Source organism: Choloepus didactylus, chromosome 4 (assembly GCF_015220235.1).
Source record: "Choloepus didactylus isolate mChoDid1 chromosome 4, mChoDid1.pri, whole genome shotgun sequence".
NCBI lineage: Eukaryota > Metazoa > Chordata > Mammalia > Pilosa > Megalonychidae > Choloepus > Choloepus didactylus.
Genome location: NC_051310.1, coordinates 16,353,905 through 16,370,252, shown reverse-complemented (window position 1 = coordinate 16,370,252; position 16,348 = coordinate 16,353,905). Strand labels below are relative to the sequence as shown.

Below are 16,348 nucleotides of genomic sequence, written 5' to 3'. Positions count from 1 at the left end.
AGAATTGGGGCAAGGTTCCCACAATGATTCTGGGTTTGTCGATTTCTACTTATAGATTTAACAAGTTTAATTTATACTCTATTGTTGGGTACATAAATGTCTGAGATGTATCATCTTGGTACATGTACTTAATCAAGAAAAAATATCTTTGTCCAGTTTAACAATTTCTTGCCTTGAAACCTACTTTGCCTAAGTATAAAATTACCTCATCTGCTTGAATTATTACTAGTTTCCTGGTATATACTAGAGCAATACTTTATTTTAACATATGTCATTTTGCCTTTAGCATTTGTAGCAATAACCAATAATTGCCACCACGATCCATTTTCTCTTTCTTAGGTTAAATCTTCTGACTTAACACTAGGCAGCAATGTGCCCTGCTAAAACTAAAGACAAATAATAAAGTGAAAGATAACATTTTAAGATAATTGGAATAAAATAGAAGATAAATTGAACATAGAGCCAGGTAGAATGGTCTACTTGAATTACTAGTCATAGTACCTTTTTCAAGAAGGTAGGAGGCCAAAATCAGCAAAGAGGATCTAAAGAAAGTGCTTTAAAGAAACAGCAGGTATCAATGTTAAAGAAGTAGGAATAAGAAGCTCGTAAAATGATAAAACACATTAGCTTAGATTTTAACCTAATTCTTTATTGAAATGACTCTCTCAAAAGTAACCAATTAGAAGGGAGAAGGACAAGATGGTGGCATAGAGAGTGGTGGAATTTAGTTAGTCCCCTGGAGCAACTAATAAACAACCAGAAACAAAGAGTAAATAATCTAGAAAAACTGGGGGGGGACAACTGTGACTGTCCACACATTGTACACCAACCTGGATTGGGTGGAAGAGCTGAGATTGCAGCATAAAAATCTGTAAGCAAAAACGGCGGAAACGTGCCAGAAGAATTCTACTACCATGGAAGGCTGAGCTACAAGACCCCGCTGTAGGAGAAAGCATCAGTCTCGGAGCAAGCAAATATAGCTCAGTCCAGCTCAAACTGGTTTTGGTTTTTGTTTCTTTTTAAACTTAATTTTACTGAGATTGTTCACATACCATAACAATCAACCAAAGATCCAAAGTGCATAATCAATTGCCCATGGTACCATCATACAGCTGTGCATCCATCACCGCAATTTTTTTTTTCAATTTTTAGAACATTTTCATTACTCCAGAAAAGAAGTCAAGACAAAAAAAGAAAACTCAAATCCTCCCATACCCCTAACCACTACCCCTCCATTATTGACTCATTGGTATCACACATTTGTTACTGTTGATGAAAGAATGTTAAAATACTAACTGTAGTACATAGTTTGCAATACATTTATTTTTTCCCTATATAACCCTCTACTATTAACTTCCAGTTATACTATCAAACATATCTTTTAGTTCATGGAAGAGATTTCTAATACTTGTATAATTAATTAAGGACATTGTCTACCACGAGATTCACTATTTTGTACATTCCCATCTTTGAACCTCCAACTTTCCTTCTGGTGACACAGTGACTCTAAGCTTGCGCTTTCACCACATTCACACACCATTCAGCACTGTTAGCTATTCTCACAATAATGTGCTACCATCACCTCAGTTCAACCTAGTTAAACATTCTGCTCATAATAAGCAAAAACTCCCCATTCTTTAGCCTTGTTCTATATTCTGGTAACTTATATTTCATGTCTATGAGTTTACATATTATAATTAGTTCGTATCTGTGAAACCATACAATAGTTTTCCTTATGTGTCTGACTTATTTCACTCAATATAGTGCCCTCAATGTTTCTTCATCAAGCCATTTTTTTTTTAAGACAGTTTTGTTCACACACCATACATTACATCCTAAGGAAACAATCGATAGTGCCCTACATAATCACATATTTATGCATTCATCACCATCACCACTATCTATATAAGGACATCTCCATTTCTTCCACAAAGAAGGAGGAAGAGTCAAGAAGAAGGAGAGACCAAAAAAAAAAAAAAAGAAAAAAGAAATTAAAAAATGACAGCTAAAAAGCAACAAAAGGAAACATAGAATTAAACTACAGTAAAATAACAGTCAGACAACATCAGTAACACAAAGAGTCCCAAACCCCCTCCGTATGTCCCTCTACTATAGGCATTTAGCTTTGGTATATTTCTTTGTGACATTAAAGGAAGCATAACACAATGTCTCCGTTTACTGTAGTCACTAGTTTGCACTTATTGTATTTTCTCCCAATACCACCCCATTTTTAACACCTTGCAGTGCTGACATTCATTTTGCTATCTATCCTCATGTAAAAACATATTTGTACCTTTTATCACAATTGTTGAGCACTCTAGGTTTTCCACTGAGTTATGCAGTCCGAGTCTTTATCATTCCTCTTATCCTTCTGGTTCCCACATGCTCTTAACCTTCTCTTCAACCACACTCATAGTCATCTTGTTCAGTATACTTACATTTGTTGGCTATGCTACCATCACCCAAAACTGTTTTCCAAACCTCTCACCTCCCGTCTTTTCCTTTCTGTCTGTAGTGCTCCCTTTAGGTTTCCTACAGAGCAGGTATCTTGTTCACAAACTCTGTCATTGTCTGTTTGTCAGAGAATATTTTAAACTCTCTCATATTTGAAGGACAGTTTTGATGGATATAGGATTCTGGTTGATGGTTTTTCTCTTTAAGTATCTTAAATATATCACAGCACTTCATTCTTGCCTCCATGGCTTCTACTGAGAAATCCGCAAATAGTCTTATCAAACTTCCTTTGTATGTGATAAGTCTCTTTTCTCTTGCTGCTTTCAGGATTCTCTCTTTGTCTTTGATGTTTGATATTCTGATTATTAAGTGTCTTGGCATAGGTCTATTCAGATCTATTCTGTTTGGGGTACGCTGTGCTTCCTGGATTTGTAATTTTATGTCTTCTCTTAAGATATGGGAAATTTTCATTGATTATTTCCTCATTATTGCTTCTGCCCCCTTTTCCCTTAATTCTCCTTCTGAGGACACTCATGACATGTACATTCATGCACTTCATGCTGTCGATCAATTCCCTGAGACGTCACTCATGGTTTTCCATTCTTTTCCCAACTGGTCTTTTGTGTGTAGGATTTCAAGTGTCTTATTCTCTAGTTCCTGAAAGTGTTTTCTTCCACCGCTTGAGATCTGCTGTTGTATGTCTTCATTGTATTTTTCATCTCTTGTGTTGTGCCTTTCATTTCCATTAGACTCTGCCAGTTTTTTCAAACTTTTAATTCTACCTTATGTTTGCCCAATGTTTTCTTTACATCCTTCATCTCTTTTGCCATATCTTCCCTGAACTCATTGATTTTGTTTTTGATTTGATTTAGCATAGAAAATCTTTAATTGATTCTTTCATTAAAGTGAAACAATATCTCAACTGTATCTCAACTGAGGTGTAAGTTTGTTTCTTTCACTGGGCCATATTTTTGTTTTTCCAAGTGTAGTTTGTACTTATCTGTTGTCTAGGCATCTGGTTTCCTTGGTTATCTGAATCAGATTTTCCCAGACCACAACGGGTTCAGATCTCAGAATGGGGTTATACTCAGTTTCAAGTCTCCATGAGGGGGCATCTTAGAGATAGACAGATTTTTCTGTGAGGTCTCCAGTCACTGTGCTCTTCCTAATCTGCCCAGCAGGTGGTGCCTGTCAGCCTGTCAATCCTAACTGGTGTAAGGAGGTGTGGCCCCATTAGTTTCTGTTTTGGCTGTTTTCCCCCAGGCTCTGGGGTTTGAGTTCTGAAGGGAAGCCCGGCAGTAGAGTCAGGCCCCAGCTTCTTACAGATCCAAGAAGTGCAGCATACCCCCCAAAAAATAGATCTGAATAGACCTAAGCCAAGACACTTAATAATCAGATTATCAAACACCAAAGACAAAGAGAGATTCCTGAAAGCAAGAGAAAAATGATCCATCAAATAGAAAGGAAGCTTGATAAGATTACGTGCAGATTTAGAGGAGGAAGAAGACAGAGGCAAAAATGAGGAGTGGAAGCTAGTTAGTCCCTCTGGAACAACTAATAAACAACCAGGAACAACCAGTAAGTAATCTGGAATAAGTGCGGGTGGATGAACATGACTGTCCACTCATAATACACCAACCTGAATTGGGAGGAATGCCTGAGATCACAGCATAAAATCTGTAAGTAAAAATCTGTGGACCGGGGCCGGGAGCCCCTCAACTCCAACTGCAAAGCCTCACAGTGCTAGAAAGCAGCACTCTCCAAGCAAGCAAATATACCTCAGCTGAGCTCCAACGGGGGTTTTAATTTAAAAATGTGGACTGCTCAATACAAGCTAAGAATCTCAAACAGGAAGACAGAGGCTTTTGGTGACGACTGACTTTGGAGAGCAAGAGGACTTCTCCGGGATGGAAGGGAAACCCAGAGGATCCGGTGCTATCTCTGGCCGAGGGGAGAAACTGAGGGGTCCGCAGACCGGCCCTGAAAAGGGGCTTTCTGTCCCTTTTTCAGCTCAGTGAAGAAAGCCTCACCCATTTTCAGTTCCCAGTGCTCTGACCAAGACAAAGATGGAAATAGCAGAGTCAAGAGAGACTATTCAAATGCTAATGACCTCTCCCTAGGGGGTGTATCCTCTCTAAGAGGAAGAAGGTGATGCCAAGCTCTACCACCCACCTTCCATTCAGAACCAGACCCCAGAGCCTGGGGGAAAACAGCCATGGGCCACACCTCCTTACACCAGTCTGGAGCTATGGCTGACAGGCACCACCTGCTGGGCAGAAAACACAGTGACTTGAGGCCTCACAGGGTGTATCAATCTTCTAAGACACACTCAGGGAAACCAGATATTATTGCCTCCTTCTAAGACCTGAGCCCGTTTTGGTCTGGGAAAACCTGATTGGGGTAATCAAGGAAACCAGATGCCTAGACAGCAGAAAACTACAATCCAAACTAAGAAAAAATGAAGTTATGGCCCAGTCAAAGAAACAAACTTACACATCAACTGAGATACACAAATTTAAACAACTAATGATAAATCAATTCAAAGTTTAGGGATGATATGGCAAAAGAGATGGAGCATATAATGAAAATACTGGCGTACACAAGGTAAAATTGAGAGTTCAAAAAAACAACTGGCAGAATCTATGGAAACAAAAGGCACAATGCAAGAGATGAAAGACACAATGGAGACATAAAACAGCAGATCTTAAGAGGCAGAAGAAAACACTCAGGAACTAGAGAACAAGGCACCTGAAAGCCTACATACAAGAGAACAGATAGAGAAAAGAACAGAAAAATATGAGCAACAACTCCAGAAATTGAATGATAACATGAAATGCAGGAATGTACATGTCAAGGGTGTCCCAGAAGGAGAAGAGAAGGGAAAGGGGGCAGAAGCAATAATAGAGGAAATAATCAAGGAAAATTTCCCATCTCTTATGAAAGACATAAAATTATGGATCCAAGAAGCACAGCGTACCCCAAACAGAATAAATCTGAATAGGCTTACGCCAAGGCACTTAATAATCAGAATATCAAACATCAAAGATAAAGACAGATTCCTGAAAGCAACAAGAGAGAAGTGATCCATTACATACAAAGGAAGCTTGATAATACTATGTGTGGATTTCTGAATAGAAACCATGGAGGCAAGAAGGGAAGTGGGGTGATATATTTAAGACAATGAAAGAGAAAAACCACCAACCAAGAATCCTATATCCAGCAAAACTGTCCTTCAAATATGAGGAAGAGTTTAAAATATTCTCTGACAAACAGACAATGACAGAGTTTGTGAACAAGATACCTGCTCTGTAGGAAACACTAAAGGGAGCACTAGAGACAGAAAGGAAAAGACAGGAGTGAGAGGTTTGGAAAACAATTTTTAGAGATGGTAGCACAACAACGTAAGTACACTGAACAAAGATGACTGTAAGTATGGTTGAAAGAGGAAGGTTAGGAGCATGTGGGACACCAGAAGGAAAGCGGAAAGATAAAGACCGGGACTGTTTAACTCAGTGAAAACTAGGGTGCTCAATGTTTGTGATAAAAGGTACAAATATGTTTTTACATAAGGTAGAACAAATGAATGTCAACACTGCAAGGTGTTAAAAATGGGGTGGGATCGGGGCAACAATCAATGCAAACTAGAGACTACAGTTAACAGAAACAATGAATTATGCTTCCTTTAATATAAGAAAGGCAATATACCAAAGCTAAATGCATATCGGGGGGGCGGACATAGGGGAAGGGTATGGGAATCCTGACATTGGTGACGTTGTCTGACTCTTTATTCTACTTTAGTTTAATGCTATCTCTCCTTTTGTTGCTTCCTAGCTGTCATGTTTTGTTCTTTTTCCTCTCTCTCTTTTTTGTTTTTCTTTTGTCTCTCTACCTTCTTTGACTCTTCCCCCTTCTTTATGGAAGAAATGGAAATGTCCTTATATTGATAGTGGTGGTGGTGGTGAATACAGAAATACGTCACTATACAGGGAACCACGGATTGTTTACTTAGGATGGAATGTTATCATGTGTGAACAAAACCATCTTAAAAAAAAAAAGGTTGATGAAGAAACCTTGAGGGCACTATATTGAGTGAAATAAGACAGACACATAAGGACAAATATTGCAAGGTCTTACTGATATGAACTAAGTATAAGATGTAAGCTCATAGAAATGAAATTTAAGTTACAAGGATATAGAACCAGGCTAAAGAATGGAGAGCAGATGCTTATTGTGAGCAGAATGTTCAACTAGGGTGAACTTAAACATTTGGAAATGGACAGAGGTAATGGTAGCACATTGTGAGAATAACTAAGAGTGCTGAATGATGTGTGAATGTGGTGGAAAGGGTAAGCTCAGAGTCACATATGTCACCAGAAGGAAAGTTGGAGGTTAAAAGATGGGAATGTATAAAACAGTGAATCTTGTAGTGCACACTGTCCTTGATTAACTATACAAATATTAGAAATCTTGTTCATGAACTACAAGAAATGTATGACACTATATCTAGAAGTTAATAATAGAGGGGCATATAGGGAAAAATATACCTAATGCAAACTATGTACTGTAGTTAGTAGTATTTTAACATTCTTTCATCAACAGTAACAAATGTACAATACCAATACTATGAGTCAATAATGGAGGGGGAGGGGATGGTTATGGGTATGTGAGGACTTGAGTTTTCTTTTTTGTCTTAATTCTTTCTGGAGTAATGAAAACGTTCAAAAATTGAAAAAAATTAATTGTGATGGATGCACAGCCATAGATGGTACCATGGGCAAATGATTGTGCACTTTGGATTTTTGGTTGATTGTGGTATGAACAATCTCAATAACATTAGGGAAAAAAAAAGGAAAAAAAAGAAAAAAAAAAAGTCACCAACATTTGTCTTATTTCCAACTGCAAAGATCGTGTTGCTACCTTAGTTCGTTCATTCCTTTTTCCTTAATTCTTTCCCACTCATGTGGTTTGCCTTCCTATCATTCCAATAGCTCTTCTCTTATTCATTTTGTCCTTACAGTAGGCTTTCCCTAAGGCATATACTTCACTCTTGTTCATTAGTCTCCTTTGATAGAAAACACACCCTCCAGTATCTCAATTTCAGCTACCATTTCTATGTGGATTATTTCCAAACATTCCATTCAAGCACTGACTCCTGGACATTTCAATTTAGAAATTCCACCACCACAACAATTTGGTCATACAATGACCTCTCTCACTATACTGCAATTAGGATGGAGACTGTTGTCTGTTTTGTTCACCATCACATCTCCAGCTCCAGTCACATCCTGATACTGGGGAATGACAGTAAGCAAGCCAGACGCTACCTTGATGGCAATTAATACTCATAGTATGGATAAATGGCAATTCTAGCTATGGAAAGAACAGCATGAATTTTTTTAAAATGACATGGAAAAAGAATGACAAATCTTAGTGATTGATTAAATACAGGAATTAAAGGCAAGAGAGGAGTCATATCCAATTCCAAGGTGGTGAATTATAAAGGGAAGACAAGGAATAAATGGGACCATGGAGTAAGGCTGATAGGAATTCAAGCATGACTCTCTCCAAGGCACAGGGAAGGAAAAGTGGTACAAGGTTTGTTTTTGAAATTTTGGGTTTTTCAAATTAAGTTTCTAGTTAGCAGAGTATACAAATAAGGACATAGACCTAGAGAGAGAATAGATGATCAAGGCTGGTGAAACAAATCTGAGAGTCCTCTGGACACTCAACCTAAATTAAATGATGAACTAAGTAAGGAATAGTACCCAAATGCAGACAGGTCACAATTAGTTAAGAATCAAGGAACTAGTTGGATTAAGGCAGGCACAATGAGTAAAATCTGAAATCCAATAAAGTAATTTTAAGTTAAAAGAACAATCTCAAAAATAAAAGTGACTAAGATTTTAATCTCCGTTGCAGGAAATGTAGGTAAAAAACTACCTTTTACTAGTACTTTTTGAAGGTTCCACTTTGAACCACAAATATACTTACTTAAAGTTAGAGGTGTTGATGAGCTTGGAAGGTATTGTGCCTCAAGAATTTGTAACTGAATCCTGCTATTTACTGCTTGAAAACAAGTCCCCAATTGAAGCTCTGCATGGCAAACCTGCATATCAATAAAATGTCATTTGGTAATTAAGAATATATTTGGAGGGTATTTCAAAAATTCAAATACAGAGAGCTAAGGTTAGAAATTTTGAAACCATTACTCAAAGTCACAGTTATAAGAGAAGATAAAAAGGATTCTGCAAATACAAGATACTCACCTTCATGGATTCTGTAAATACAAGCTAAACCTACACACTAAACCTTCAAAATCAGTGAGACCAAAGGCAATTCAAATAAAAAACAAATCAAATTCCTAAGCAGCATTACTGAAAAGAAAGAAAATACCACTGAAATGAACACAAAGGAGCATACTTTCTAAAGACTTAATCATAGTCATTTGAATTATTATTTAAGAACATGTGAAATACAACAATTAAAAATGCTATATATAGGGAGGCAGGGCAAGATGGTGGCATAGGGAGGTGTAGAATTTAGTTCATCCCCTACAGCAACTAGTAAATAGCCAGGAATAACTGGAAAATAGTCTAGAACAATGATTTGGGGACATCTGTGACCAGACACACATTACACACCAGTCTGGAATGGGTGAACCAGCAGACATCACAGCATAGAACTGTAAGTAAAGCTCCCCTAGCTGCAGAGCTGGTGCCCCTCCCCCATCGGCACAGCAGGCTAAGAACACTTCCCTACGGGAAAAAAAGCAATCTCTGCTGGGAACAAGGGAAGGTAGCTCAACCACACTCCAATTGCAGTTTTAATAAATCTGGACTACTGAAAGCAGGCTACGAACACAAATAAACCCAGAGCAAGCAGGAAAGAAACCCTGAAATCTCTCCTGCAGAGAGGAAGCAGGGCTGACGGGAAAAAAAAAATAAAAAAAAACACAGGCTTACGGAGTTGGCTGAGCTCAGAATCCTGGAAAAGGGCTGTGTCCCAAGAAAAGGGGTACTTAGAACCAGGAACTAACTCTTGTTGACCAGCAGCCCTGGGGAGCTGCAGGCTGGCTCTGAAAGGGGGATTGCTTTCTTTTTTCTTTTTGTCACTCATTTTAAGTAGCTCATTAGAGAAAGCTTCAAGCATTTTCAATTGTCATCTCTGACCCAGGCAAAGGTGGAGTTAAAATAGTTAGAGAGAAAAAGGAAGAAGTCAAGTGAAGGAGATAATTCCCAAAAGGGCTTCTCTTCCCAAAGTAAAGGGGGGGAGTGCTGACCTCCCTCAAAGATTCACCCCAGGGCCCCAGGAAAAGGGAAAAAAAAAAAAACCCACAATAAACAAAAACAGAAACAGCTTAAGCTTGGCCTCTGATTCACCCTCAGTCCCTGGCAGGGACAGGGTCTGCTGAGAATTAAAGGCACCACATCTCTCTACCCCAGTGGGGACCTGTGGGCTGATAAGCACCACCTGCTGGGGAAGTTAGGAAAAGCAGAGTCTAGAGGCCTCACAGAAAAGTCTGACAATCTTCTGGGGCTCATCCTCACGGTAGCCTGATACTGATTACACCCTCCTCCTGAGACCTGGGCCCAACTGGTTTGGAAAAACGTGACTGGGGTAATCAAGGAAACCAGATGCCTAGACAACAAAAAATTAAGAATCACACAAGGAGAAATGAAGATATGGCACAGTCAAAGAAGCAAACTTATACTTCAAGTGAGATACAGGACTTGAAACAACTAATTATAGATGTTCAAACAATCTTTTAAATAAAATCAACAAGGTGAGAGAGAATGTGACAAAAGAGATGAAGGATATAAAGAAGACACTGGTGAATCATAAGAAGAATTCGTAAGCTTGAGAAAACAAATGGCAGAACTTATGGGAATGAAAGACAAAATAGAACAGATGAAAAACATAATGGAGACATACAACAGCAGATTTGAAGAAGCAGAAGAAAGAATTCATGAATTAGAAGACAAAACACTGGAAATCCTACATACAAAAGAACAGATAGGGAAAAGAATGGAAAAATACGAGCAGTGTCTCAGGGAATTGAAGGACAACATGAAATGCACAAAGAAACATGTCATGGGTGTCAGAAAAAAAAAAGAGAAGGGAAAGGGGACAGAACGAATAATGGAGGAAATAATCACTGAAAATTTCCCATCTCTTATGAAAGACATAAAATTATAGATGCAAGAAGCACAGCATACCCCAAACAGAACAGATCCAAATAGACCTACTCAAATACGTTTAATAATCACATTATCAAATGTCAAAGACAAAGAGAGAATTCTGAAAGCAGCAAGAGAATAGCAATCCATCACATAAAAGGGAAGCTTGATGAGTCTATGTAAGGATTTCTCAGTAGAAACCATGGATGCAAGAAGGCAGTAGTATGATATATTTAAGATAATGTAAGGGAAAAACTACGAACCAAGAATTCTCTATCCAGTAAAACTGTCCTTCCAAAATGAGGGAGAGTTTAAAATATTTTCAGACAAACAGATACTGAGAGAGTTTGTGAACAAGATACCTGTTCTACAAGAAATACTGGAGGGAGCAATACAGGCAGATAGGAGAAACAAGGAGAGAGATATGGAGAAGAGTGTAGAAATGAAGACTATCAGTAAGAGTAAAAACAGAGAAAGGAAAAGAACTAACATTGATGTGCGAACTTTGAGGGTTGAAGCTGAGAACACAGGTTATCAGGAGATAGAAAAAGGTTAGAGATTGGGCATTTGATGCTGAAGGAATACAGAAGGTTCAACAGAATTCATTGCATAGATTCAGAAATGGATAGCACAATACTGTGTGATGGTAGCTGAAAGAGGAAGGCAGGGGCATGTATGACATCAGAGGAAAGATAGAAGATAAACACTGGGATTGCATAACTTCACAAAACCTAAAGTGGTCAATGACAGTGAATAAATGTACCAAAGTAAAAATGTTTTACATGATGGAAAAAATGTCAACATTACAAGGTGTTGAAAATTGTTTGGTATAGGGGGAAAAATACAAACAATGCAAACTAGAGTCTATAGTTAATAGTCCATAAGCTGTAACAAAGACAATATACCAAAGCTAAATGTCTATAAGAGGGGGATATAAACAAGCAGTATGGGATTCTTGGTGGTGGTGGTGGTGTCTGACCTTTTCATTGTATTGTATTTGTTTTTATTTTCCTCCTTTCATTTTTTTTATTCTTCATTTTTTTCTCCTCTTCCTCTTTCTTTGCAGAAGAATTGGAAATATCCTCATATAGACTGCAGTGGTAAATGCATAAGTATGAGATTTTACCAGTAATCATTCATTGCTTACTTAGGACGGACTGTATGGGATGTGAATAAAAGTGTTTAAAAAATAAACAAGGATACAAGTGCTGGGGAAAATGTGGAGAGAAATATGTACCTATTCCCTGTTGGTGAGGAAGTAGAATGGTGCAGCCCTCCTAGAAGGTAGTGTGGTGGTTCCACAGGAAGCTAAGAAAGAGGTTTGCCATACGGTCCTGCAACCCAGTTATTGGGTATATACTTGAAGAACTGAGAACAGGGACACGAATGGACATTTGCACACCAGAGTTTATTGTGGCAGTATTCATGATTTTCAATGGATGGAGGTGGCGTGGCCTAAGGGTTCATCAATTGATAAATGGAATGGTGAACTGTGGTGTACACAAAGAATGGAATACTGAGCGGCGGCAAGAAGGAATGAAATTGCGAGATATGCAATTAGGTGAATGGACCCTGAGGACAGTATATTGAGTCAAATAAGCAAGAATCAAAAAGATAAACATTATAATGCCTCACTCATGGAGTAACTATAATGTACAAACTCTGAGAACTGAATCTGAGAGAAAGGTTATCAAGGGAAGGCTTATGGTAAAGGTTCCTAGATTGTAAGTTCTTAAGCAGTCACATCCATTCAGGAGTTATAATGGTTATTTCTAAATTTTGAGATGCTGAGCTGTTTGTGTATAACTGGCTTGTCCCTGTAACTTCCTCGTCCCTGTGTGACACCTGAGACTAAGAGCCAGAGTTCGGCAGCTATGATTGTCAGCATTACCCCCTACAGCAACTGTTTATAAAGCTGAAAAAGAGATCAGACTTCAATTAGAAGTATGAACAAAAGGGACTCTGTTGGGACTAAGGTGAATTACACTAAAGGGTAAATGATAATGACTGTTTTCTAAAACTTCAACTTCTCTGTGAGACCAAAGGAGGAGATGTTTATTTGGTGCAAAATCTATAATTTCTGTAGCACACTATATAATTTCACTTGTATGGTCAGTTTATTCAAACACCATAATTACATGGAACCTTGAATAGGGGATGCGATCTGGTTGGTTTGTACAGGTTAGTGTGAAGCCACAATACATCCCAGAATAATTTGGGCAGAAAATAAAAAGCATTTGCAAAAGTCACCGTGAGGGACTGGGGGGAAATGCAGTACTATTAAACCTCCCCACCTGATATTTTCACAAGCACTGGGGACTACCAATTTACTAGGCTGAGCCCTTATGAAGCTTGTCCTTCTGAAGCTTGTTATTGCAAAGGAGAGGCTAAGCCTATTTATAACTGTGCCTAAGAGTCACCCTCAGAGAACCTCTTCCATTGCTCAGATGTGAACTCTCTCTCTAAGCCAACTCTGCAGGTAAACTTACTACCCTCCCCCCTACATGGGACATGACTCCCAGGGGTGTAAATCTCTCTGGCAATGTGGGACATGACTCCTAAGGATGAGCCTGGACCTGGCATCATGGGATTGAAGACTTATGGACCAAAAGCGGGAAGAGAAATGAAACAAAATAAAGTGTCTGGGGCTGTGAGATTTCAAATGGAGTCAAGAGGTCCTTCTGGAGGTTATTCTTATGCATTATATAGACATCCCTTTTTAGTTTTTAGAGCAATTAGAATAGCTAGAAGGAAATACCTGCAACTGCTGAACTGCAGCCCAGCAGCCTTGTTTCTTGAAGACGATCATATAACCAAATAGCTTACATGGTGTGCCAGTTTGAGTGTATTATGTCCTCCCAAATGCCATTATCTTTGATGTAATCTTGTGTGAGCAGACATATCAGTGTTGATTAGATTGTAATTCTTTGAGTGTTCCCATGGCGATGTGCCCCACCCAACTGTGGGTTATGACTTTGGATAATTTCCATGGAGGTGTTACACCACCCATTCAGGGTGGGTCTAAATTAAATCACTGGGGCCATATAAATGAGCTGACAAACAGAAGGAACTCAGTGCAGCTGAGAGTGACATTTTGAAGTGGAGCTACAGCCAAGAGGGACACTTTGAAGAATGCACTGGAACTGAGAGAGGAGCTTCAGTTTGCAGAGACATTTTGGAGATGGCCTTTGAAAGCAGACTTTTGCTCTGGAGAAGCTAAGAGAGGACAAATGCCCCAAGAGCAACTGAGAGTGACATTTTTGAGGAACTGCAGCCTAGAGAGGAACATCCTGGGAGAAAGCCATTTTGAACCCAGAACTTTGGAGCAGATGCCAGCCACGTGCCTTTCCAGCTAACAGGTTTTCCAGACACCACTGGCCATCCTCCAGTGCAGGTACCTGATTGCTGATGTGTTACCTTGGACACTTTATGGCCTTAAGACTATAACTGTGTAACCAAATAAACCACCTTTTATAAAAGCCAATCCATCTCTGGTGTTTTGCATTCCAGCAGCATTAGCAAACTAGAACACACAGTGTGACCATGTGATTGTGAAAACCTTGTGGCTCACACTCCTTTATCCAGTGTATGGACAGATGAGTAGAAAAAAGAGGACAAAAAGTAAATGAATAATGGGGGAAAGGAAGGGTATGAGATGTTTTGGGTGTTCTTTTTTACTTACATTTTTATTAGTTTTATTTTTATTTTTTGGAGTAATGAAAACATCCAAAAATTGATTATGGTGATGCATGCACAACTATGATGATACTGTGAACAAGTGATTGTACACTTTGGATGACTGTATAGTACGTGAATATATATCTCAATAAAATTGCATTAAAAATGCTATATATGAGAATCAATTTTTTTCTAATTACAGAAGTCAGAGTAGGTACTACCAAATTAGAAGACAAAAGATTACTACAATGAACAGATTTGTGGATTAAGAGCCAAATTACTATGTTTAATGGAAGCAAGACAAAGAAGAAAGTTGGCAAGAAGGAAGATAGTGCAAGTGATGAGGTGGTAAATAAAAAGGAAAAGGTCAAAGAAACCTGAGGCAAATAGTAAAATGAAGATTTAGAGATGGGGAGAAAATTAAAATGTGCTCGCAGTACTGCTGACAAACAGCAGAACAAAGTTGGTAATTTATCTGTAAAATGCAACACAAACCAGCCTATGTGTATTCCAAGATGCTTGGAGGGAAAACTAAAGAAACATAAAGTTGTTCAAACACAACAATATATTATTATTTTCAGTATCACCTGTTGAAAAGAAAAATGGGAATAAAGCCAGTACATATTGCTGACAGATCTCACTAACACTCAGCACAGACATTTGAAAAAGTCATCGCTAATAATGATTCCAAAAAAATTACAGAACAGCTGAATACTTAAGGTTGATATTTGACGCTCACCCTTTACTCCCCTATGGTTATGGTTCACTAGAAGAAACCTTTCTATGTACATAGCACTGACTGAAGCTTGGACATTTTTCCTAAAATATGCTCCTGTATTTTAAAATTGGTGATGCCATAAGAAATAAAGAGATATATAGTGAAAGTAAATAAAAAGTATAAACTGAACTGTCGAGGTTAGATTCTCTCTTGAAAAAGCCTAAAATGATGATAAAATTTGCCTATATTAACAAATGCTGAATTCTAATAAATAAGTCAATGTACTGTTTTAATTTTAATCAGAATGAAAATGGAATAACCCTTCTTCTCACATGAACTATTTTAGTTGCCATATATAGACTAAAACTTTTGCTGATTAAAGAAAACCTGTTGTTGTCCTTGACCTTTAAAAAATAGTCATACACATGCTCGCAGACATGGGGGACTGGTGGTTTGATGGGTTGAGCCCTCTACCACAGGATTTGCCCTTGGGAAGACGGTTGCTGCAAAGGAGAGGCTAGGACTCCATATAATTGTGCCTAAGAGCCTCCTCCCAAATGCCTCTTTGTTGCTCAGATGTGGCCCTCTCTCTCTAGCTAAGCCAACTTGAAAGACGAAATCACTGCCCTCCCCCCTACGTGGGATCTGACACCCAGGGGAGTGAATCTCCCTGGCAACGTGGAATATGACTCCCAGGGAGGAATGTAGACCTGGCATCGTGGGATGGAGAACATCTTCTTGACCAAAAGGGGGATGTGAATGGAAATGAAATAAACTTCAGTGGCAGAGAGATTCCAAAAGGAGCTGAGAGGTCACTCTGGTGGGCACTCTTACACACAATATAGACAACCCTTTTTAGGTTCTAATGAATTGGTGGTAGATACCTGAAACTATCAAACTACAACCCAGAACCCATGAATCTTGAAGACAGTTGTATAAAAATGTAGCTTATGAGGGGTGACAATGGGATTGGGAAAGCCATAAGGACCACACTCCCCTTTGTCTAGTTTATGGATGGATGAGTAGAAAAATAGGGGAAGGAAACAAACAAACAGACAAAGGCACCCAGTGTTCTTTTTTTACTTTAATTGCTCTTTTTCACTTTAATTATTATTCTTGTTATTTTTGTGTGTGTGATAATGAAGGTGTCAGGGATTGATTTTGGTGATGAATGTACAACTATGTAATGGTACTGTGAACAATCGAATGTACGATTTGTTTTGTATGACTGCGTGGTATGTGAATATATCTCAGTAAAATGAATATTAAAAAAAAACAGTCATACACTTATTTATAAAACACAAAGGAAACCATTGTCTAA

General features: G+C 38.5%; 1 protein-coding gene across 4 annotated transcripts in view; it reads right to left on the bottom strand.

The window, feature by feature from the left end:
• The window catches only part of TC2N (tandem C2 domains, nuclear), a 93,277-nt gene that overhangs the window by 23,287 nt on the left and 53,642 nt on the right, over positions 1-16,348 (bottom strand). For all 4 annotated transcript variants that reach the window (XR_005216234.1, XR_005216233.1, XM_037832048.1 and 1 more), the window contains exon 12: positions 8,446-8,560. Coding sequence is in view for 2 of the 4 variants with exons in the window: in XM_037832048.1 (XP_037687976.1) it covers positions 8,446-8,560 (115 nt within the window). In the remaining 2 variants the exon portion in view is untranslated. The remainder of the gene's footprint in view (positions 1-8,445; positions 8,561-16,348) is intronic.